General features: G+C 50.9%; 3 protein-coding genes across 7 annotated transcripts; 2 read left to right on the top strand and 1 right to left on the bottom strand.

Moving 5' to 3' along the window:
- The first annotated feature begins 1,142 nt into the window (after window positions 1-1,142).
- On the top strand, window positions 1,143-6,596 carry LOC310921618 (uncharacterized protein). The gene is made up of 6 exons (XM_083881800.1): window positions 1,143-1,319; window positions 1,433-1,557; window positions 1,935-2,013; window positions 2,599-4,476; window positions 5,047-5,181; window positions 5,730-6,596. Exons 3-4 carry the CDS (start codon window positions 1,962-1,964, stop codon window positions 3,516-3,518), a joined length of 972 nt encoding a protein of 323 aa, XP_083737926.1. The 5' UTR covers window positions 1,143-1,319; window positions 1,433-1,557; window positions 1,935-1,961; the 3' UTR covers window positions 3,519-4,476; window positions 5,047-5,181; window positions 5,730-6,596.
- A 2,887-nt stretch (window positions 6,597-9,483) lies between these two features.
- LOC310921632 (uncharacterized protein) lies at window positions 9,484-14,084 on the top strand. Of its 5 annotated transcripts, none has more exons than XM_083881821.1 (3): window positions 9,484-9,554; window positions 10,451-10,534; window positions 10,709-14,084. In XM_083881821.1, exons 2-3 carry the CDS (start codon window positions 10,483-10,485, stop codon window positions 11,455-11,457), a joined length of 801 nt encoding a protein of 266 aa, XP_083737947.1. In that variant the 5' UTR covers window positions 9,484-9,554; window positions 10,451-10,482; the 3' UTR covers window positions 11,458-14,084. The 5 variants fall into 5 exon arrangements, with proteins under 5 accessions (XP_083737947.1, XP_083737943.1, XP_083737945.1 ...); XM_083881817.1 differs by having other exon boundaries at window positions 9,502-9,554; window positions 9,674-10,534; XM_083881819.1 differs by having other exon boundaries at window positions 9,512-9,554; window positions 10,022-10,534.
- Window positions 14,085-17,442: 3,358 nt separating this feature from the next.
- Window positions 17,443-19,993, bottom strand: LOC310921613 (class II histocompatibility antigen, B-L beta chain-like). The gene is made up of 5 exons (XM_083881797.1): window positions 19,797-19,993; window positions 19,209-19,478; window positions 18,379-18,660; window positions 17,690-17,796; window positions 17,443-17,588 (listed from the first exon to the last, which is right to left on the bottom strand). The coding sequence occupies exons 1-5, from the start codon at window positions 19,879-19,881 to the stop codon at window positions 17,580-17,582; spliced, it is 753 nt and encodes a 250-aa protein (XP_083737923.1). The 5' UTR covers window positions 19,882-19,993; the 3' UTR covers window positions 17,443-17,579.
- Window positions 19,994-24,671: the final 4,678 nt, after the last annotated feature.

Genomic DNA, 24,671 nt, shown 5'->3' on the forward strand with positions numbered 1-24,671 from the left:
GATGTGAGCCCGTGAGAAGCCTGTGCTGGGATCCCTGGGGAGAGGAGCCCACGCTGGGAGCAGCTTTGCTGGAAGGACTTGAGGCCCTGTGGGGATCCACGCTGAGGCAGGGGAAGGACTCCCAACTTCTCTCCCTGAGCAGCAGCAGGAACAAAGTGCGATGAACTGACCGTGACCCCATTCCTATCTCCCTGTGCCACTGGATGGAGGAGGGAGAGCCTGGAAAGGAAGGAGGGGGTTGGGGAAGGTGTTTATAGAATCTATTTTACTTTTCATTATCCTGCTGTTATTTTGATAGGTAATTAAATCAATTCCTATCCCCAACATTATGTTTTGTCTGTGAATGCCATTCCTGGCCCGGCTGGCAATGCTGGGCCTAATACACTCAGCACATGGATGGCCCTCCTGGCTTCGAGGGCACTCCTAACTCAGATCCACGTGGGCATCGATCAGGATCCCCAGGTCCCTTCCCGCAGCTGCTCTCCAGACTCTCCTTTCCCAGTCTACACACACAGCCAGGGTGTCTGGAAGAGGAGGAGGAAGAGGAGAAGAAGGGATGAAGAAGGAGAAGCAGGGTGAGGACGGATGAAGGACGAGGAGGAGTAGTAAGGATTAAGCAGAAAAAAACTAGCCAGACGCGGAGGAGGGGAAGAGAGAGAGAAGCAGGACCAGGAGCAGGGGCAGGAAAAGGAGGAGCCACAAGTCCACAGCTCATTGTAACTGCAGCAGCCCCGCCCTGGGAGCATCCCAGGTCTCCCCTCAGCATCCCGCAGGTGACGGGGGAGGCGGAGCTCGCCGCAAATATCATGGGGGGTTCCTGGTAGAGTTTTTCTGGGAGGAGGATCTTTGGATCTTCCGGGACTCCAAAGCTGAGCCGGAAATGCCCCTTGGGGGGATACCGGAGGATCCTCGAGAGGTGGGTTTTTTTTGGGGTGGTCCTGGTGGCTGCTGGCTGGCAGAGCCCCGGCGATGGGCGGGGGAATGGCGAGTTCCTGGAGCCGCGGTGGGGGTTGGCCTTCCTGCTGCCTCCATTGTTAGCGTGCTCTCGTGGCGATCGCCCGGTACTGGCAGGGGGATGGAACCCCGGCTTTGGGGGCCCTTCGGAATAGCCGAGCTGTGGTGATGGGGAGCCCCGGAGAGGGGACACCGGAGAGAGGCGATACCGGGGCTGGGGAATCCCCAGCAGCCTGGAGCGGTGTCGAGCGCTGAGAGAGAGAAGCCTGGAGAGGGGGTACCCTCGGAGCCCAGAAACGGAGGACCCAGAGAGGAGGGACCGCCGGCAGCCAGGGGTTGGAGAGGGCTCGCCCAGGATCGCCAAAGTGGGAAACCCAGGGGGGACGGGAGCGGGGGGACTCTGGGACGCCCAGCATCTTGAAGCAGAGAGTCTAGGGAGAAAAACACCCACGGGATTTCCTTCCAAATCTCTAAGCAGGGGGACGACGGACGAGGAGGGGGACGACACGACACTGGAACCCCAGCAACCCGGAGAAGAGTGACCACCAGAACCTCATAGTGGGGAGACCTCTGGCATTCTCGGAACCCCTGGCATTCCAGAGAGTAAGGATTCCCAATACACAGAGGAACCCCAGCAGCCTGGACAAGGAGGACTACTGAAACACCTAAGTGGACAGACCAGAGAGGGGGACCTCCTGGGAAATTTTTCTTTGGCAGAATCTTGATATTTTGAAGTTTTTGGGGGGGTGAATCTTGGTATTTGTATTGGTTTGGGGGCTTAATCTTGGCTGTTTGTAGTTTTTGGGACTGAATTTCCTATTATAGAGGGAGTTTTGGCTGAATCTTGGGGTTTGGGGGTTGTGTCTTAGTGCTTTGGAGGCTTTTATAGAGACAAGATGCCCAGTGGCTTCTAGAGGTGGACCTGCAGGAGGCATCTCCAATCCAGCATACTCACATCTTGTTTTTTCCACAAAAAACAGGATTTCCCATTCCCAAACTTTGGCTGGATGGAGGAGGAGACTGCGAGAGAGATAAAGATGCCCTGGGACACCCAGACAAGTGAGGAGGAAATCATTGCCCCTTTCTCCCTCTTTTCTGCCTCATCTCCCAGCCCAGCATCGCCCCTGGCTGCAGGATAACCCTGCTGCCAGTGCTGTCCTGTTGAGTATGAATTTGGGGAAGATGTCCTTCCCCTTCCCTCTGGCACAGAGGCAAATCTCTTTCCTCTCCTTTCTTCCTCCTTCCTTCTCCTCCTCCTTGTTTCTCCCTTCCTTTTCTTCTGCTTTTTCCTTCCTCTCCTTGTTCCTTCTTCCTTCTCCTTGTTTGTTCTCTTTCCTGTCTCCTCTTCCTCCTTTTTCTTCATGATCCTTCCTCTTACTTCCTTTCCCTCATTCCTTCCTCTCCTTTCTCCTTCTTTCCCTTCTTCTTTCTTTATTCCTTCTTCTCCTTCCTCCTCCTTTTTCATTCCTCCCCTTCTTCTTTCTGCCTTCCTCACTTCCTTCTTCTCCCTGTTCCTGCTCCTTCTTCCTTCCTCCCTCTCCTCAATCCCTCCTCTCCTTCCTTTGACTCACTCATTCTTTCCTCTTCTGTCTCCTTCTTCCTTCCTCTCCTTTACCTTCCTCTCCTCCCTCCCTCCTTCCCCAGGGAATAAGCTGCACACAGAGACTAGGGAAAACAAATCCCCGTGTCAGAACCTCATGGAAGAGGCCATTTTAAGCAGCTCCAAGGCACGGGAAGTCAACAAGGAGGAAAAGCCTCGTAGATCCTCCATGAGGCATGGCTGCAAACCCAGCCCAGGGAGCTCTGAGGAGGAAAGACCCTCCCTGTGCTGGGAAGACAGCCAAAGCTTCAGCCAGAGCTCTGACCTGGTGATCCATGAGCAGCTTCGTGACAGGGAGAAGCCCTACAAATGCTCAGAATGTGGGAAAAGCTTCAGCTGGAGCTCCCACCTGATCCGGCACGAGAAGGTCCACACTGGGGAACGGCCCTATGCATGTGGGGAATGTGGGAAGAGCTTCAGCCAGAGCTCCGACCTGGTGGTCCACCAGCGCCTTCACACAGGGGAACGTCCCTTCAACTGCTTGGAATGTGGAAAGAGCTTCAGCAAGAGGTCCAGCCTCACATACCACCAGCGCTTCCACACTGGGGAACGGCCGCACATTTGCTTGGAATGTGGGAAGGGCTTTATCCAGAGCTCTCACCTCATCAGCCACCGCCGGCTGCACACAGGGGAACGGCCATACAACTGCTTGGAATGTGGTAAGAGCTTCAACCGAAGCTTCAGCCTTGTCATTCACCAGCGTGTCCACACTGGGGAACGGCCCTATGAGTGTCATGAGTGTGGGAAGAGGTTTCAGACCAGCTCTGATCTCCTCATACATCAGCGGATGCACATGGAGCAGAAGCCTTTCCAGTGCACTGATTGTGGGAAGGGCTTCATCCGTAGCTCTGACCTAGTCAAACACTGGCGTGTCCACACTGGGGAGAGGCCCTACAGTTGCTTGAAGTGTGGGAAGAGCTTCAACCAGAGTTCTGCCTTGATCTCACACCAACGGACCCACTGATAAGGGAAGTCCTACAAGTGCCCCAAGTGCAGGAAGAGCATTGGAGGAGCCATGTTGGGCAGAGGCCTGGTGACCTGTGTTCCATGTGATCACCATGTTCCTGGTGATCCACATTGGAAGACACCTGGCTCGTCTCCACATCCTCCTGGTTGTGCCCATAGGCACCTGGATGAACACAGGAACATCCATTGGGACACAGACTGATGTTGGAAATTCATTGAGAAGAGCAGATTTGTTGACTTCAGATCCCAAAAAATCTCACCTGCTCCATCTAATCATTTCTTCCTCTGGCATGAAGCAACACTGTATGATCTTTAGGGTCTTTTCCAACCTAAATAATTCCACAATTCTAATTCTCCCTGGCCCACAGGTGTCTTGCACAGCCAAATGGTGATGGACTGGGGCAAAGACCAAAATTTTGAAAATTTTGAAAATTTTGAACATTACACTGGGGTAGAGAACCAATAAAAGTTGTTGTTATTATTATTAATAAAAGGTGGAGAACCAATAAAAAAGGCTCTTCCACCCACCCAAACCAACCCCATGGATTACTCACATGATGCTGACATGTAAATCATATTATTTTTGCCTTGATTTTCTTTTGATTCCTGTTTATCCCTTAAAAACACCCAAGGCTGAGGTAAAGAAATTAAATAAAACCTCTAAACCCCCACCATTTTACTGGGATTTTGGGTTTCAGCGTGATATTTGGAGAAATGTGGGAGAGTTTTCTCCATTGCTTTGCAGCCCAAATCCAAGAGGAATCAATCCGTTACACCAAAATGACTCAATTCCACTGAAGATGGCTCAATCTCAACCTAAAATAGCTCAATCCCACCCCAAAAGGGCATGATTCCACCTCAAAATGGCTCAATTCCACCTCAAAAATTATGTGATCCCACAGCACCCTCAAGAGCCCCAGGAAGGGAGTGATGGGATGTGATGCAAATTGGGAAAGGTGGGATGTGAAGAGGGAGGGTTGGGATGGGGTTTGGGGTGGGGTGGGATGTGGATTGGGAGGAGTGAGATGGAGTTTGGAAGAGAGGAATGGGGTTTGGGAGGGGTGGGATGGGGTGGAGGAAATAGGGCTCGGAAAGGGGATCTTCATATCCAAGAGGGGTGGGATTGGGAGTGGTGGGGTGTGGGTTAGGGGTTGGAATGAATTTTGGGAGGGGTGGGAAAGGATCTGGAATAGGAGAGCAAAAGATAGGGTATGTTAAGGATGGGGGGGACCATGTCCCTGAGGTGTTTCAGGGTATCCCCCAAAACTCTGGAGGTTTGGGGGTATCTGCCATTCCTGAAGAGATTTTGGGATATTCCCCATTCCTGAGGGGATTTTTGGATGCCCCCCATCCTGGGCGATTTTTTGGGGTACCCAGAATCCTAAGTGGGGGGTAGTGGGAGAAGGGGGAGACATGTGGCTCTGGGACTTGGAAGGAGGACTCCATAGCGAGCAATACAGGGAGTCCATTTTGGGGAGGACTCTGCTGCTTTCTACTAGTTTTGGGGCGCGTGTTTGTTTACACAGATGGTGAAGAGCAATTGGTGATTTCTTTTGAACTGACAACCAAAATAGCCAATTGCATGCAGGGATACCCCTCTGGGTCACACAGCTTTAAAAGCCAGAAAGAAGTTTGAGATCTTCTTTCCGCCTTCACAGGAGGTAAGGCAGTTCTAGCTTTTTTTTTTTTTTTTTTGGAGGGGGCCGAGACGGCCCGGCCTGCCCGGGCCCAGTCCTTCACGGGAGGCCTGCCTTGCCTGGAGACTCCCAGGCCAGGAAGGGGATGATGTGCCACTGTCCCATTCCGGCCCGGATCGGTTTTTAGCAGCTGTAAAATACCCTGTCGATCCCCTATGGGGGGAAGGTGGCCCGAGGCCTGCCCGTGGGCTGGGCCGTTTCCCCAGCAGGGCGAGGGGACCGTACAGCCTGCGGCCGCTCCGAGCTGGGCCCACCCTGAATGAGACCGAGGGGTGGGGGCAAGGAGCCTTTCATCAGCCGGGCTGCTCCGAGATCTGTCCTGCCTGAGTTGTTGTGGGGTTTTTGTTGTTGTTGTGTTTGGTTGGTGGTTTGGTTTTTTTTTTGGTTTTTTTTTGGGTTTTTTTGTTTCTTTTTTTTTTTTTTTTAATTATTATTATTATTATTATTGTTTGGTTTTTTGTTTTGTTTTTTGTTTTTTGAGTTTTTTGGTTTTTGTGGTTTTTTTTCCTCAGGGCTTTTGAAGATCTTGGCTGCTGCCCGGCAGAGATCACATGACCACCACAGGCCTGGGCAAGCTTTAACTCTTTCCTGCCAGCAGATGGAATTTCCAGAGCACTGGTTCTTCCCAGAGTGAGAACAGACAAAGTGATTGAGCATAGAAAAGACTTAGCATAACAGTCAGAGAGAGAGAGAGTAATAATTCATTAGAAGAAAGATGAAGGAGTTGCTTGCTGGCTGGACTTTCTTGTTTGAGCTATAGAAATAAACTCTATAAGTATATTGTCCTTTAAATCATAGAAGAATATGCATTTAGAAAGATGATTTATAAATTTTTGAGCAAAGGTATTTGTAATATATTACTATACTACACTACTATACTATACTACTGTACTATATTACATTAAAATCTGTGATTCTTGTAGTCCCATAAGATGCCTGAACAGACAGAAAAAAATGAAAAGCTCCTGCACCAGTTAAAAAAACAAAACCAAAACAAAACAAAACCCCAAAAAAACCCACAACTTTGTTCCTTAAAATAAAGAGTCCTTTGCCTTGAAGTTGCTTGCCTTTAAAAAGTAACACCCTAAATGCCTAAATTCCATGACCCATAAGCAGCTTAAAAAACTGCTAATAAGAAAAAAACATAAAAAGTTTCCCCGGGTAGCTGTTTCTGTAAGAGTTCTGACCCACAAAAAAACTTTTATAAGTGAAAAAAATCCATAGTAACCAAAAGACTCCTCTCCTAAAAAATTAGTAAAAGCCTATATATAAATAGTAAAGCTGTCTTAATATCACAAGTTTTGTCTCTATGTTGTTTGTAAAAAAGTAATCACTTGTAAGTGGAGAAGGGTTTTGAAAGTTTCTTTTCTTTTTTCCCCCTTACTGTGTGTTAATAAACTGTTTACTTTTAAGTTAAGCCTATTTCACCTTTTTCTCCCAGAATCCTATCTCATAGTTAGCAAACAAAATTCAGTGAATGTAAAACCACCACAATAATAGTTGGCCGAAAATCCCGAAATTCAAACCAAAACCACAACGGGGTGAGGCATTCATTTAGAAGAATTAAAGACTGTAGTCAAAATAGATAGTGCTGAGATAATGTAGCTAGGACTTCCCTTTTGCTAACAGAAGCCAGACTGAAGGAACTGATAAATCTTAGAAGGAACTGATAAATCAGGGAAGCTGTCAAACTAGGCTTTTGCATCCTGAATAATCAATAGACCCTATGAATACAATACAATCATAAATCAAACAGTCCTGGAAAAAACAGGATTTAGCTGTCACTAACACAAAAGGTTAAAAAGTCAAGGGAGGAAGACCCATCTTACTTCATCATTTTGAGACCTCACCCTATAAAAAAGACCACCGACCCATTTTAAAGAACAAACTATGCATGCTTAATGGCTTTTTGGGGTAATTACCATACAAAGCGGGGAATGGGAGGTACCAGAGTTATGAATATGCATTTGTAGTTTGTGTATTCAATACTCCTGTACATAAAAGACCCTGTGACCATCTGTAAATTGCGCGTGTGTATTTGGGAGCGATCCCGCACGCTGCCCGGCGTCGTAACAAACATACACTTTCTAACTTTAAACTGTTAAGAGAGTCTTTGTCCGTCATAGTTGGATATTTGTATTAGATCAATATCCATAGTTTCTTAATAAATCAGGGGCATTATAAACGGCTTTTGGGAATATATTGCTCATTTGGGGGGGTTGAGGTGACTCCCCCCCTATTCTCAGGGGCTGTGGGGATGCCCCCTCATTATGGGAGGATGAGATGACCCCATTTTGGAGAGGATCCTGCTGCTTTCCGCCAATTTTCAGAGTGATAAATAGCTTGTGGAGGCCCCGTGGCCTCATTTTGGGGGGTTGGGATGACCCCATGGTTCCTCCGATGGCTGAGGGGTTATAACCGGTTTGTGGGGGGTCCCCTGACTGTGGGACCCTGGAGCAGGGTGTGTCCGCTTCCTGCCGCCCCAGCCTTGAGGCAACGCTCAGCCAAGCAGGGTGCGCAGCACTGATAACTCACCAGTGTCTAGGCAGACCCGCAGTGCCCAGTGCTCCCCCCTTGCCCCCAGCATCCCCCACCAGGGGAATCTGGTGAGGAAGGAGGTGGGGGGCGCCCAGGCTGGGCCTGCCGGCGCTGTCCCCGCGAGGTCCGGCCCTGCCTGAGCATGGTGGGCTGGGGATCTGGGGACGATGAGAAAGAGGTGGAAAATTTGGTCTGGGACCCATAAACGGAGTGGGAGGGATATGGAATCCACAAAACTCAGTGAAGGGGGCACAGACCTCCAAATTTAGTGGGAGGTGGGTGCCAGTCCCAAACCAAGTTCTGGGTAAACCTGGAGATTAGAGGTATGATGGGAAGGGGGTATGAGAGGGTGGAGAAGAGGGTCTTTTGACTTCCAAACTGAGTGTGAAGGGGCTGAGTTCCCAATACCGAGCAGGGGGCGTTGGGAACACCCTGAAACTAAGCTGTAGGGGGAGCTGGAGATTGTAGGCACAACGGGAAATAAATGAGAGAATGAGGAAAATTTGGGTTGGGACAGTGGTCAGGGACATCCCGTGAGAGTCCTGTACCCGGATGCTCTGCTTGGAATGGGGTCAAACAACACAAACAATGCCCTGTTTGCAAGCGTGCCAGCGATAAATGAAGAAGGGGGTTCCCACTGCTTTTGTCGTTGAATGACAGTGATATATGATACAGGAGATCTGTTAAAATACCAGGATAAAGAAACAACTAAGTGATTCCACTGGTAACTTATCCAGTGCTGTTGAGCTGGGACAGCTGCCTGGACACATCTGACTGACACTGCAGGCCTTCAGACTATTGATGCCTTGGGAAGACTGACTTGGAACAGAGACTGGACTAAGCTAGAGAATAAAGGAGGTATTTATTAAAAGCCTTTTCTTGAGCAGCACAAGAGCCTGACCAGAGCTACACCCAAGGTGGACTTAAAATGGTCAAAAAATGGACAACTGCTCATGAGGTCATACACCTTTATAAATTTTGGTCCATTTGCATACTGGGGTTTAATTGTCCAATTACAGCTTCAGATTATGAAGTCCCATCCTTCTTGTTTTCTCTCTTCAGTCTGCTGTTGTTTATGCTTTTGGGCCTGAAACTTGTACTCATTGTCCTTGGTCTTTAGCGGGAAAAGGATTTGTTTTGTCTACCTGCTCTGTAAAGAGAGCTTATTAACACTTAATATGAGGCTCAGAACTACACCCCTAGGCAACACAGAATCTGAAAAACATGAAAGCTAACAGTTAAGGCATCACTATAGCAGCCTCATCCCAAACTTTAACTGCAGGGTTTCCGGATATATCCATTCTTAGGGAGGGAGGGAGGGAGGGAGGGATGTGGAGATTGTTCCCTGCAACAAGGAGAACTGGAGCTCCCACTGCTGTGCCAGGTGGGGACACAGGGACCCCCCCTCCGACCTCGCACAGCCCGGCTGCTTTTGGAGTGTCAGCACCTGTTTAGTGCTGGGGACTGTGTGAGGGTGGGACTGAGTAACAGGAAAATATCACTGAAAACAGGAGCTAAAATCCTTAACCCTGTATTTTCACTATTAGAAGGCAGCTTTATTTTGGTGCCGGGTGTGTGCAGGGTGTCTTCCCTGATCACACACATTTAGCTATCTCTCATATTTGTATGTATTTATATAACTAATCTATTTCTATAACTAATACATATTAATACATTACCCCTTGCCCGCAGCCGAAGGGATGGAGCAGAAGCGGGGGGAGCTGAAGGCAGTGGACGAATAGAGGAAGAGGAGGAGCAGGAACCGGAAAAGAGGGAGAGGAGAGAAGAGGACGAGGAAGGTGAGTCTGTTTTTGTTCTTGCGTTGAGTTTATCTCTCGTAGGGCTTCCACTGTACCAGGGCCAGGAGGTGTGCGGCGCTACCCCAGCTCAGTTTCTGTAGCTGTCTGATCTTCCTCAGAGGAGGAGAAGAAGAAGAAGAAGGAGGAGGAAGAAGAAGAGGAAATTCGCGGGTCCACCGCGCCCTGTGTGCGCAGCCCTCCCGGCCCGTGCAGCATCTGTCCCGCCGCATCCCAAAGGTGACTGGGGAGGAGGAACTTCCCCAAATATCTTGGGCGTCCCCGGGAGGCGTTTTTTTTCGGGGCGTCCTGGCCGTACCTATCGACAGACCCCAGGCTACGGCGGGGAGGATGCGGGGTGCCGGATGCCAGGTGGAGATCGCCCGGCGGGGGTAGGGGAAACTGGTTCTGGCTATCCCTGACGTGGGAGACCGGAGAATGGCGATACCGGTTTGAAATATCCCCGGCAGACTGGAAAGGGGGAAGCACAGAGCTAACGGGGAGGGCAGGATCCCCTCGACCCTGAAGCGGGGGACTCGGAAGGCGGGCATCCCTGGCATCCTGGAGTGGGACGAGCCTGAAGAGGCGGAACCCTGGACCCCCAGCAGCCGAAACAGAGACTCAGTGGAGAAGGGACCCCTAGAACCTCTAAAACGTCCAGCAACCCTCAGCGGGACCGAGGAGACAAAAGACCTCCAGGACCCCAAAATGGAGAGACGGGAGAGGGGGGAATTTTGGAGGGCTCCTTTGCTGACTCTTAATATTTTGGAGGAATTTCTTTTCTGCATTGTGGTGTTTTGGAGGTTTTCACGGACACAAGATGCCTGGTGACTTCTAGAAATAGACTGGGGCAGGAGAAACCTCCAACCCAGCATGCTCACACGTTGTTTTCCCCCAAGTCCAGGATTTGTCATTCCTAAACCTTGGCTGAATGGAGGAGGAGGCTGCAAAGAAAAGAAAGATGCCCTGGGACGCCCAGGCAGGTGAGGAGGAAGTCCTTTCCCCCTCTCTCCTGCTTCATCTCCCAGCCCACCATTGCCCCTGGTTGCAGGACAACCTCACTGCCGATGCTGTCCTGCTGGGGACATATTGGGGGGGATCTCCTTTCCTCTGGCACAGAGGCAAATCCCATCCTCTCCTTGTCTTTCCTCCCCCAGGCAATGAGCTGCAGACAGAGATCAGGGAGGACAAGTCCCCCTGGCAGAACATTGTGGAAGAGGCCTTTTTGGGCAGTTCCACAGCACAGGAATCCAATGGGGAAGAGAAGCCCCAGAGATCCCGCACAAGAAGGAGCTGCAAATCCAGCCCAGGGAGCTGTGAGGAGGAAAGACCCTCCATATCCTGGGAAGGTGGCCGGAGCTTCAGCCAGAGCTCAGAGCTGGTGGAGAAGCCTCACACGGAGAAGCCCCACAAGTGCCTGGAATGTGGGAAGAGCTTCAGCCGGAGCTTCCACCTCCTCCGCCACCAGATGATCCACACAGGGGAACGGCCCTATGAGTGTGGGGAATGTGGGAAGAGCTTCGGCCGGAGCTCCTGTCTGATCCGCCATCAGGTAATTCACACGGGGGAACGGCCCTACAACTGCAAGGAATGTGGGAAAAGGTTCAGTGACCGCTCCAACCTCCTCACCCACCAGCGCCTGCACTCCAGGGAACGGCCCTACCAGTGTGGGGAGTGTGGGAGGAGCTTCAGCATCAGCTCTGACCTGACCCAGCACCAGAAGATCCACAGTGGAGAACGGCCCTACGAGTGTCTGGAGTGTGCAAAGAGATTTCGGACCAGCTCCCATCTCCTCCTGCATCAGCGGATTCACACAGATGAGAGGCCCTTCCGCTGCCCCGACTGTGGGAAGGGCTTCAAACGCAACTCCCACCTTGTCAACCATCGGCGTGTCCACACTGGGTAGAGGCCCTATAAGTGTCCTGAGTGTGGGAAGAGCTTCTCCTACAGCTCTAACTTAATTTCACACCAACAGACCCATGAGTAAGGGAAGCCCTACAAGTGCCCTGAACTTAGGAGGAGTTTTGTTTCCTGCTGCAACTTCTTCACCCACTAGAGGACCCATGTTGCATTATCCACAGTGACCCATATTGTGCAAAACCATGGTGATCCACATACCTGGTGATCCATGTTGAGTGAAGACCTGGTGACCTATGTTCCACATGATCCGAATTGGGAAGACACCTGGCTGGTGGTCTTCACCTCCTCCTTGTTCCCTGGATGCACCTGGATGAACGCAGAGGAAAGAACATGTATCAGGAAGCAGGCTGATGTCAGAAATTGAAGTACTAAGGCTTGAACAACAGGCCAAGTGCCAAAGTCGATCTCTAGATGAACCTTCCAACCAAACATTATATGATACTTGTATCTGCTAATTAGTGAAATATCAGTGATCATTAGTGAAGTATGTAATGTGATACAAATGTATTTCTCTTTCCGTGTTTAAGGGACGGTCAAGGCAATGAAATCAGATATCTGGCCTTGTTTGGAGGTACATCACCAAAGCAAATTCCCTTGGTTCCTTCTTGAGCCCTGACCACGCTTTGGGTGGAACCCAGATGTTGTGGATTGATGCTGGCTGGATGCCACACACCCACAAAAGCCACTTAGTCACCCCCCTCCACAGCTGGACAGGGGAGAGAAAATGTGTAAAAAAGGGTTCATGGGTTGAGATAAGGACCACAGGAGAGACATCCCTCACCAAACACCATCACAGGCAAAAGAGAGCTTTGAGCTATGAAATGAACTAACAAAATCAGAGCAGGATAATAAATAAAATAAGCCCTTAAAACTACTTTCTCTCAACCCTCCCTCCTTCCCAGCTCTATCTCAGCAGCACAAGGAGACAGGGAATGGGGGTTATGGTCAGTTCATCATCTTTAGCTTCTCCCACTGCTGAGGAAGAGGAGTTGTTCCTTTGCTGCTCTGTCGGGCTCCTACCACAGGAGACAGTTCTCCACAAATTTCTGCACATTGAGTCCATCCCATAGGCAGCAGCTGTCTGCAAACTGCTACAACATGACCATCCCAGGGGCAACAGTCTTCCCCAAACTGCTGCAATGTGAGTCACCTTTTCACAGGGTCAGTCCTTCAAAGATCTTTATTAATCACTATAGGCAGTCTTTTGTAGTAATGATTTGATGCATTACTTAATCCTTTTTTAATTCTTTGCTCTTTTGAACTATGGAAAATTACACTTCTTTCTTAAAGTAGTATCTTTTGTGATGACCCCATCAACTAGCAAAACAGAAATTCATTAGGAAGAGTGCCTTTGTTAGTCTGCAAGCTGAGTTTATTTTTTTTTTGGAGTGGATGATTTCTGGGATTAGAGGCTGTGTGTCAGTGGTCACTGTCACCCCTGCCAGAATTCCCTTTGACCCAGTCAGAGCTGATTTCACACAGTAGCTGGGTTGGCTTTCCTTGTGACCCGTAAGTTCTGCATTCTTTGTGTCCATTCTCAGCAATCCATTCTCTTCCCACAGCTTTGTTAACCTCACTCAGGCCTAACACCTGGATAATTGTCCCACCTTGATCTTATGTACAGTCCAAGTGCCAGGTATCCACTGAGGAATATCAGAATATCAGGGGACAGAGAGGGCAGAAGGGGAGGGAGGATTCAGTGGTCATTGATGGTGGCAGCTGCAAGTGTGTCCATGACTTGGGGTGAGCTTTGTTTAACCACTGTTGTACATATGAGCAGTTCCTTCTTTACACACTTTGTCACAGTGGGAATTTTTGTGGGCATGCATTTCCCAGCATGCGCCACCCAGATCTCACTTCTGCCAGGCCCAGAGTCAGCACCTTCCTGCTACTTCCTTCTGTGCTTATGGCAAAGTCCTTCCGTGGACTTGACAGTGTTTGAGATGGGCAGCTCTGCTCCTAAAGTCCTTACACAGCCTGACCCATCACCCACCCACGAGTGACCTCACACCTGCCCTGAGTTTTCAAGGAGCTTCAATGACACCTCCAATCTAAGCTCCCACCTGAGGATTCATCATGGCAGGAGACTGATCTCAGGTGGGAAGAGCTTTGGGCAGAGCATGGACTTGATCTCCCACTGTAGGAGCCACATGGGGGAGAAACCCTGTGTCTGCCCAAGCTTTGCCCAGAGGCCCCATTCAAAACAAGACATTTTGCAAATGTAATTAAGCCATTTGAGGTTTGTATCAAGATATTTTTGGGTGGGATTTTCAGTGTCTTAAAATAGTCATAGTCTTAAAACAACAGACTATGTTGTTTTAAGATAATTGGTCAATACCTCTTGGCTTTTGCTGTGCACATAGATGGAGAAGACTCCCCTGCATCCCCACGGAATCCCAAAATCCTCCAGAATATCCCCCTGAACTCTAAATTCTCCCCCAAATAGCAGTAAACTTGGAGGGTTTTGCATGTCTTTTTTCAATCTTTTTTTTTCCCCCGCAATTTCAGTTGTTTCAAAGGGATGAAGATGAATCAAAAGAAAATTAGGGCAAAATAAAAGGATTTACATGTTGGTGTTGTGTGACTATCCATGGAGTTGGGTTGGGTGAGTGGAAGAGTCTTCTTTTGAGGAGTTTCCACCCCATTGTCTCTGAAATCTTGGTTTTTCCTCCAATCCATCACTGTGAAAGACACTCATGGGCCATGGAAAAGTAGAATTGTATTATTGAGTTGTAATTGTACTAATTGAAATAGGTGGAAAAGGAGATGGGATTAGGCAGGAGGAGGAAGGGAGGACGAATAACAGGAAGCTCAGGGATCCGCTGCTCCCTGTTATCTGCAGCCCTCCCTAGCCTGGGAGCATCATCCCCCCTCACATCCCTCAGGTGACTGGGAAGGGAGACCTTGCCTCAGATATCCAGGGGGGGATGTCTCTCAGTATCTGATCTTTATGAAGTGATAGCTGGATTTTGCAGGACTCCAAAGCTGATCTGCAAATGCCTCTGTGGAAGATACTGGGGGCATTCCAGAGATGATATTTCTTTGGGGACTCCTGGTGGCTACTGCCAGCCGAGCCCTGGTGGTTAGCAGGGGATGTGGAATCCCTAGAGCCACCTGACGATCCACCAGTACCAGGGTGGGCAGGCCAGGCCAGGAACACCCTCCCTCCCTCCCTCCCTCCCTCCCTCCCTCCCTCCCTCCCTCCCTCCCTCCCTCCCTCCCTCCCTCCCTCCCTCCCTCCCTCCCTCCCTCCCTCCCTCCCTCCCTCCCTCCCTCCCTTCCTTCCTTCCTTCCTTCCTTCCTTCCTTCCTTCCTTCCTTCCTTCCTTCCTTCCTTCCTTCCTTCCTTCCTTCCTTCCTTCCTTCCTTCCTTCCTTCCTTCCTTCCTTCCTTCCTTCCTTCCTTCCTTCCTTCCTTCCTTCCTTCCTTCCTTCCTTCCTTCCTTCCTTCCTTCCTTCCTTCCTTCCTTCCTCCCTCCCTCCCTCCCTCCCTCCCTCCCTTCCTTCCTCCCTCCCACCCTCCCTCCCTCCCTTCCTTCCTTCCTTCCTTCCTTCCTTCCTCCTTCCTTCCCTCCCTCCCTCCCTCCCTCCCTCCCTGACAGAGACTAGAGAGGTTCTTCTGCATCAGAACCTCGTGAAAGAGACCTTTTTAGTGACTCCATGGCACAGGAATCCAGTGGAGAGGAAAAGCCTCAGAGATATCCCATGAGGAAGGGCTCCAACTGCAGCCCAGGGAGCTGCGAGGAGGAAAAACCAACCTTTTGTCAGGATGGTGGCCAAAGCTTCATCTGGAGCTCTGATCTGGTGGTCCTTGAGTGGTTTCACACTGGGGAGATGTGCTACAGGTGCTTGGAATGTGGGAAGAGCTTCAGATGGAGCTGCTACCTGATCCAGCCCCATATCCACACAGGAGAACAGCCCTAGAAGTGCTTGAATGTGGGAAGAGCTTCAGCCAGAGCTCCTGTCTGATCTGCCATCAGATAATTCACACAGGAGAATGGCCCTACAGGTGTAGGGAAGGTGTGAAGAGCTTCAGTGACCACTCTAACCTCCTCAGCCACCAGCATCTGCATTCCAGGAAATGGCCCTACCAGCATGAGGATTGCCATAAGAACTTCAGCCAGAGCTCCCACCTGATTGCCACCAGAATATCCACACTGGGAAATGGCCCTTAGAGTGTCCTGACTGTGGGAAAAGCTTCACCTAGAGCTCTGCCTTGACCTTACACCAACAGATTAACCAGGAAGGGAACCCCTGTGAGTGCCCCGAGTGTGGGAAGATCTTCATCCACTGCTCCAACTCCATTAACCACTGGAGGACCAGTGCTGGATCATCCAGAGTGAGCCCTGTAGGGCAGAAACCTGGTGATCCATGATCCTGGTGATCCCTGTGGGGCAGTGTATTGGGTTTGTATGGTCAGATTTTGGAAATGGGGATGCTCCAGAGGTGGCTTCTGTGAGCAGCTTCCAGAAGCTTTCCCATGTCCAGCTCCTGTTCTGATCCACTCCTGAAGGTGAGGGTAAGCCAGGTTCTGGTTTATGGATCCCCCGGGACAGATTATAGTGAAACAACAGTGATTGATCTGTGTTTATATCTCTGTAGGGTATATTTTAGAACCATTTGTTTGCCATGTAAAGCAGGTTTGGAACCCTTTTGGTTACCATCTCTAGCAATAGAGAAGCACCTATGAAAACTTATAAGGGAAAAGAAAGAAAATATAAGAGTATAAAGATTCACACTCACCAGCCCTGGATCCAGCAACAAAACTCTTGGGTTTGATTGCTACAATGTCCCTGTTCTTGATCTAAGTGATGCTCCCAGGCTGGATCCTTAAGAGGTGGGGGAAGCCCTGGAAACTCCCAAGTTCTGTGGGTCAATACAGGTTCAGGTTTGGGTGAACACCCAGATACCTCCCCTGGAGGAAGTTTTACACTTTCTGATGTCACACTGTGGCTCCAGGGGCAATTTGGGGGACTCTGATGGTTGATGGCCTCTTGTAAGAGAGGCCCTTCCTCTCCCAGCAGTGCAGTTGAGACAGGTATGGCCCATGTGAAGGGGTGAAAACCTCCAGCCCTCTGTGTTAGTGTCCTGGGCCTTCCGCAGGAGAGTTTCCACAGCTGAGGCAGTTGTAAGGGAGGGCATTGCTCTGGTCCAAAGCTGTTTCCCACCTGGCAGCATCTGCTTCTGATCAGCCTCTTCCCGTCCCTGGCTCCCTGCCTGGCTCATCCCCTTCAGGGCTGGGTGTTCACCCCTCTGCCCCTGGGCACCTCCTGTGCCCACGGCCAGCAAAGCCTCCACTGCTTTTGTCAATGGCTAATGGTTTGAGCCATTTCAGTCCCTCACAGCTCTGCACCCAAAAGCCAAGAGGGATCAATGGTGCCTCAAAACTACTCCATCCCACTGAACATGGCTCAATTTGATCTCAAAACAACTCAATCCCTCCTCAAAATTTTGAGGTATGCCCTGTGCCCAAATTGCTCCTAGTTGTGGATCGGGGCTCAAGGGACCACCTCAGATCCCCCATACCCACTCCCCTCTGCCCCATGGCCACCACAGCAGTGGCTGCTGGGGGGTACCCCCACTGTGAGCCCTCCAAGGAGGAACAGCAGAGGTCGGGGACCCCCCAGCAAGGTTCTGCCTACCCCCCCTTCCCCCCACAGAGCCCCAGGGAACAGCTTAAGAGATCAAATTATGAGGACACGAAGGGACTCCCAGGGGAACCCCTTTGCCTCTGTCCCCCTTCCCCCCTCTCAATCACCTTAACCATCTTCCCTCCACTGCAGCCGGGGGGCTTCCAGCACCCAGAGCAGGGGTGACAGGGCAGGGGGGGCACATGGGGGTCCCCATTCCTGATCCACGCCAGGGCTGGTTCTGCCCCCTCACATCACAGTATCCCCGTGGGGTCCCCCCAAATCTCTCCCCCCCCCCGCCAATAAATGGGACCGGGGCAAACTGGGAAGCTTTATTGGGAACACTGGGAGCAGCCAGGTGGGGACAGAGTGACAGCAGGGCTCTGGGGACACATGACCCCCCCAAAATCAGCGCGGGGATGGAATGGGGGGTCCCAGCTGGGCCTGAGGCCATGGGAAGGGTCTGTGGCCACTGCTGGCTCAGGAGCTCTGTAGGCAGAGAAAAGGGAGTGACACCAGGCTGGGGGGCCCCAAGGGGAGCACACACATTCCAGGGGAGGTGGGACACGACCCCCAGGACCCCCTCTCACCTTCTTGTGCAGGTAGAAGCTGAGCCCCAGCGCCAGGAAGATGAAGCCCAACACAAAGCCCCCAATCCCCATCAGGATCTTTTTGTGGGCAGCGTCCGGCAGCATCTCTGGAGGGTCCGCATTGGTCAGGACCCCCAAAAACTCACAGATACCCCAAACCCCTCCAAGCACCCTTGCACCCCTCCAGCCCACCCAAGACCCTGTGAGACCTCTTTCTTATCCCCATCCAACCTCCCTAGTACCACCCAAGTTCCCTCCCCATCCCTCCAATACCCCAAACCTCTTCCGAGTTGACATTCATCTCCCAATGATCCCCAAACCTTTTCCCAGACCCTTCCCAGTCTCACCATGCCTCACCAACAACACTGCCAGTAGATCAAAGCACACTCAACTTCTCTCCCACTCGTGCTTTTACACCCCCAGCCTGCTTCCAGCCCCTCCAGCTCCATCAGACTCCCTTCCAGTTACACCCAGCACCCTCAGTTCCCTCCCAGTAGCCACCAGGAAACTCCTAACTACATTCCAGTCTTCCCAGCATCCTCCAAATTTCTTCTTTGCCCTCCAAGGCTGACCAAACCCTTCTCATAGTTACCCCTGGCTCCCTCAGACTCCCTCCCCCCAATCAATCCTAGCTACAACCAACTCCTCTCCCAGCCTCATGCCCCAGTGCTGTTGGGGCCAAGCCATACCCCACTGCTGGCTCAGGGGCTGCTCCAGGCTGACATGCTCCACCTGGCAGGTGTAGCTGACTCCACGCTGCGGGGGAGATTCCAGCAGCACCAGGAGCTGGTGGGTCCAGTCCCCATTGGGGACCACATCGGTGGCCACCACGTGGCCCGAGAGCTCCTGCTGGCTCTGGAACCACCTCACCTGGATCTGGGCAGGGTAGAAATCCATCACGGAGCAGAGCAGGTGGCTGGCTCCAGACTGGGAACTCGAGGGCACCAGGGAGATGGAAATGCTGGGGGCCACTGGGAGAGAGCAGGGAGACACTGGGATGAGATACGGGTAAAATGGGAGACACGGGGGAGGGCTTGAGTAACATTGAGAAGGATTGGGGAGGAACTGGGAGGGTACTGAAAGAGATGGGACTGGATTGAGCACCACTGGGAGAGCACTGGGAGAGAGGAGGTCTGGAACTGGACTGAGAAGGACTGGGAATGGAATGAGAGTGAACTGAGAGGGCTTGGGAACGAAGCGTGCATCACTGGGAGGCCGAGTCCAGCGCGGGTCACTTGGCGCTGTGGATCTGCCTGGATGTGTCATCAGAGTGATGCGCTCTGATTGGCTGATGGGCTTCAGCTCCATGCACGGCCGAGAGGGGCACACACAGGGGCACTGGGAGAGAATGGGATGGACTGAGAGAGCCATGGGAGTCACTGGAAGGCAGAAAGAGGCCACAAGGACATGGGCACAAGGAGAGCTGAGAGGTCTGCGGTGATTTCCAGGGAGGTTTTGAGGGGCTCCAGGGTCATTCCCAGGGCAGGACCCGAGGGGACACGTTCTGCCCCATGCTCACCTCTGCGCCCCATAAGGAATGGGGTGGACAACTTGTAGTTGTGCCGGCAGTGCCTGTCCACTGCATCCCGTCTATATTCCATCCATTCTGGGTCGCTATTCCAGTACCTGGCAACCTTCTCCCCATATGAGGTGTCCCCCACATACAGCCCCACATCGTTGTCGAAGTGCACATACTGCTCTCGGTTGTAGATGAACCTCTTCACAAACTTCACCCGGTCGGTGCCGTTAATGAAGTGACACTCGGACTTAACCATCTCCTGGAACACACCTGTGTGTGCATAAGATAGGTCACAGGGTACCCCACCAGCAACCCCCAACACCCCCTAGCAAGCCAAGAGCTCAGAGGGCCACCCCAGATCTGCACTCTGCACCCCTTGTGCCCCACATGCCCCTTGTAGGACCCTTCTTCCCGCGGTCCCACTTCTTCTTTCCCACCCTTCTCCATACTTTCCTCCCTCTTTCCCATAACTCTTCAGTTGCCAGTACTGCTCCCCACATTAATTTGAGGGTCCCACTTCCCCCTTTTCCCTCCACACCCCACCGTTCCCACCCTCCCACCATTTCCCTTCCCTTCCCTCCTGCTCACCCGAGAGCTCCGCGTCCACAGCCGAGGAGGTTCCTACCACCAGCAGCCCCACCAGTAGAGCCCCAGCTGCCGCCAAACGCTCCATGGCCAGCGCCGGGCAGGTTCTGACACCTCCCCTCTCCAAATTCCCCTGGCGGTGGTCACTAGGGGCGAGGAAGAGCTCAGCTGGATTCCAGGTGGGAGCGTTGCGGGCTGCGGGTCTGTCTAGCAACTGTGGTTACCGCAGGCTCTGATTGGCTCAATATTGTTTGTACTTCTCTGATTGGCTGAGGAGAGGCACAGGGATTGAAAGAAGGATCGGGAGAGATCCCGCCCCGAGCACTAGCACGGGCACAACAGACACGGCCTGGGCACAGGGAGTGAGTTTATTACCAACCAAATCACAGCAGCGCAAGGAGAAGAAATCTCTCCAACACCTTTCCCATACCCAACGAGAATCACCTGTAATGGGGGTCACCAGGGCTCTGGGGGTCACTGGGGGTAATCCAACACCGACCATAGGGGATAGAGTCGGAGCAGGACACGAAACCTTCCCACCCACGGGGAACTGGCAGGGCTTCCCTTACCAGTGACTCTGTTGAATCAAGTCAGAGCTCTGGGTGAATCTCTTCCCATACTTGGGACATTCATAGGGCCTCTCCTTGGTGTGGATGCACTGGTGGGTTATGAGCTGGGAGCTCTGGCTGAAGCTCTTCCAACACTCCCCACACTTGTAGGGCCTCTCCCCAGTGTGGATCTTGTGGTCCTTGATGAGGTGGGAGTTCTTGCTGTAGCTCTGCCTGAACTCCAAGAACTTGTAGGGCTGTTTCCCGGAGAGGATCCTATGATGGGTGACCAGGTCACATTTCCATATGAAACTCTTCTGACATTCCAAACACCAGCAGGGATGTTCCTTAGTTTGGATCTCCCTGTGCCGGATCAGGTGGCAACTCTGGCTAGAGTTCATTCCACCTTCCAAACTCTCAGTTCGAAAGACAATTTAAAGAGGACACTCTGGAGTGAGTGTCATCTCCTCTACAGGGTTCCAATAGTCCCTTTCCACCAATAGGAAATGAATGTTAATAGGTGAAAATGAAAAAAATCCCAACAGTTCATGAACAAACAGTATGCTCACAAGGCAAGGGAAAAAAAAGTAAATAACCGGTAGCTATTAAATTGTCAGACCTTACCCACCCCACACCCTGGAACAAAAGACCCAAAATGCCAGAGAAATCTCCGCTCACCACACGCGACACAGGCGGCGCCAGCTTCTCTCCCAGGGAAAAACCAACCAGGGGCTGTCCTGAAGGAGATGAAAGACCGGGGTTCGCCTGGCGTTGCACACCTCCCCAGATGGGCTTCTCGGGCACGGTCCCGGCAGGTGAAGCCGTGGCTTTGGGCGGCAGCGGCGCCGTTCCGCTCCTGCCAGCACGGAGCCCCCGTGCTCCAACAAAGCAGCTGCTCAGTTCGCCTCCGGGCACTCCAACGCTCCCCACTGCAGCCTCTCCGAACCAAGGAAAGAGGAAAAATCCTTTGTTTGCCTGAGCCAAAAAATCTTACCAGCCAAACAAAAAACCACGCTGCACAGAGAGAGCCGCGGAAAACCCAAGCAGCGAGGCTTCAAAACGCCCGCGCAGCGAACAAGGAGCTCTCTGCCCACCCCAGCCTCACACACCTCCTGTCCCCGGTTCCCGGGGTTTAAAGATGCAATAACCATTCTTTGGGTGCAAAGCAGAGGATCATGGAACGTACCATCACAATAACTCACTCCAAGAGAATTGTATGTACAATAATCACTTGTATCCACCTATCCATCTATAAAAGCATGTACCGAACTCTGGATACAGCAATGTGCACATAGGACAGGAGCGGAGAGGCTGAACGGACACCAAGGGGAGACGTGGAATGTACTGACAGAGCAAACCCTCCAAGGGCTTCAACCCAATTCGCAGCTTTTCCATGTTTCAAAGGCTTTTGATTTATTAAAAAACTATGGACATTGATCTAATACCAATATCCAACTACGACGGACAAAGACTCTCTAACAGTTTAAAGTTAGAAAGTGTATGTTTATTACGAGGCCGGGCGGGATCGCTCCCAAAAACACACGCGCAATTTACAGATCATCACAGAGTCTTTTATGTACAGGAGTATTGAATACACAAACTACAAATGCATATTCATAGCTCTGATACCTCCCATTCCCCGCTTCGTATGGTAATTAGCCCAAAAAGCCATCAAGCATGCGTAGTTTGTTCTTTGAAATGGGTCGGTGGTCTTTTTTATAGGGTGGGGTCCCAAAATGATGAAGTAAGATGGGTCTTCCTCCCTTGACTTTTTAACCTTTTGTGTTAGTGACAGCTAAATCCTGTTTTTTCCAGGACTATTTGATTTATGATTGTATTGTATTCATGGGGCCTATTGATTATTCAGGATGCAAAAGCCTAGTTTGACAGCTTCCCTGATTTATTAGTTCCTTCTAAGATTTATCAGTTCCTTCAGTTTGGCTTCTGTTAGCAAAAGGGAAGTCCTAGCTACATTATCTCAGCACTATCTATTTTGACTACAGTCTTTAATTCTTCTAAATCAATGCCTCACTTTGACTGCTGGATTTGAAAGATGTGAGATCTCATAGTGAAAAGCAGAGTACTCTGGAACCAGATACTGCTGGTGGAGTTGAAGTCTGGTCTTGTGACATCTCAGATTTGAAAATATATTGAATAGAAGATGACTACAACATTTCCGAGCCCATCCCTCCTCACACATAACAAAAACCGATTTATCTTTTAAAAGGTTAAAAAAAAAGGAAAATGAACATTAAAAATGTTTCCTCACAAAAAGCCAGGTTGAGAAAATACAGAATAATGAAGTGTGTCTAGAAAAACGTGCTATCATTTCTCAGGTATTTGGCTCAGTGTCAGCTCAGAGCCGGGCTCTGTCTCGCAGGTACCCAAGTCCCCGGGGCAGCTCTGAGCAGCCTCTGGCGGCTTTCCAGCCCGGCTTTCCCCGGGCTGTGCCCCAGGCAGACACTCGGTGTTTCCGTGGTGCTCCTGCCCTGCTCAGCTCCCCGTGCCCTGCAAAGGCGCCGAGGCTGTGCTGGGTGCCCCTGGGTGTCACTGAGTGAGGTAGTGCTGAGTCCTGGGGCCCGGGCTGAGCCCTGAGAGACACCTCTTGTCCCCGGCCTCCCACGGGACAAGGAGCCACTGCCCACAAGGGCCCGGCACGGCCGGCCAGCCAATTCCTGCTGCCCCCAACAGCCCGGGCTGCAGCCCCACGGCTCTGCGGGGCGGGGCTGGGGCTGTCGGGTGGCACCGTGGCCAAAGCCTCCCAGGGCTCTGGGCACGGCATGAGCTACAAGGCCACAAGGCGGGGCTAACTCCAGGCCGCTTCCACTCTGTCCCTCTGTTGTTGGGGGCTGGGTGTGGCCCTTTGTGACACGGATGTTGTCAGGGCCTTCGGTGATGCAGGACATGGTGGTGCTGTCATGAATGAGAGTGTTTGAGATCGCTTAAAAATCAGCGGAAGGGGCAGAAATCAGATTTAATATTTAGTGACAAAGCACAGCTAGTTGGTTGGTAAGATTCACTCTAATGCTGTCCTCGGTTGTAGTGTAGGATGTACACAAAGTATTTATTCTATCACCATCTTCATGAACTGTTGAAACCAGGTGGGGCAGTGTTCTTCCCAGCCCCCTTCCATTGGGTTATCATCTGCTAATGGCCCATCAACGCCTTGCCCATGACTCACAGGTAACTCTCTCCAGGAGTTATCTCTGTTTAATGGGCCATCAAGGACCCACTTCATGACTCATCATCCCATTGTGAGATGCTCCGCCCAGGGGGAGGGACCAAGCATTCTCACTTGGATATTATCTGGTATTTGGGACAGTACAAGTAGCCCTTACCTACTGGATTCCCAGAGGACTAGAGCTACCAGACCTTTCTACAGGATCACTGCTTCAGGAAGATCACATCATCTGGACTGCTTCCACCATCCTGCTCAGTATGTATTCTGACTCTGTCAGTGATCTTTTGTATTTTTGCATTTATTTTATTTTATTTCATTTTATTCTTTTTTTCCTTTATTCTTATTAAATTGTATTTCTGACTTGGAGCCTCTCACTCGTTTTGCTTTCAAACCACGACAAATGCCTACAGGATATCTAAGGCACAACAAGAAAAAACAAGCAACAACAAAACCAAACAAAATCCAGGCAACCAAACCAGAAATGAATTGAGAGTTCTCTAGGAGAGTGTGGGTGACTATGCGTTGTGTTCAGGTGCATGGGACAGAAGACATTGCGGCAAAAATTAAAAGAAACACTTAGCAATACTAAGTGCTTAACAACACTGAGCAGCACTTTAACTTCTACCTTAATTTATAACTTAACTTATACCTTTGGGCAGGAATTCAGCAGAGGATTAACATTTAATAGTATTTAACCTAACTTCCAAGTTCTACTAAGTAACTTAACAGAAAAACAACACTTAGCAACACTTAACTTAGTTTATAACTTATATTTAAAAATTTAGCAAAAGAACAACCCTTAGCAGCATTTGAGTAAGTTCATAACTATAACTGACCCTAGCTTACAGGCCTAACTTGGATATCCAAGGTACTTCCATATCTAAGAAAGCAATATTTGTCCCAGATTTGCTACAGCATATGTGGAGGGGTATGCACATAGACAGAAACAGTCAGTGCTAGCAAGGTACCTGTGAAAAAATTCCCCTCAGAGGTCAGTGAAATCCTCACTTCAGACGCTTTTGCATCTCCTGCTGGGTGAAGGATCGGGCCTTGAGGAGTGAGGGCATCAGCCCAGGACACGTTGGGTTTCAGGGATCCTCCAGGCAGAGCAAACCCGAGAATTTGCTGGCTCTGAGAGGCCCTCACAGA

The sequence above is a fragment of the Zosterops lateralis genome (assembly GCF_965231275.1).
Source record: "Zosterops lateralis genome assembly, chromosome: 35".
Classification (NCBI taxonomy): Eukaryota; Metazoa; Chordata; class Aves; order Passeriformes; family Zosteropidae; genus Zosterops; species Zosterops lateralis.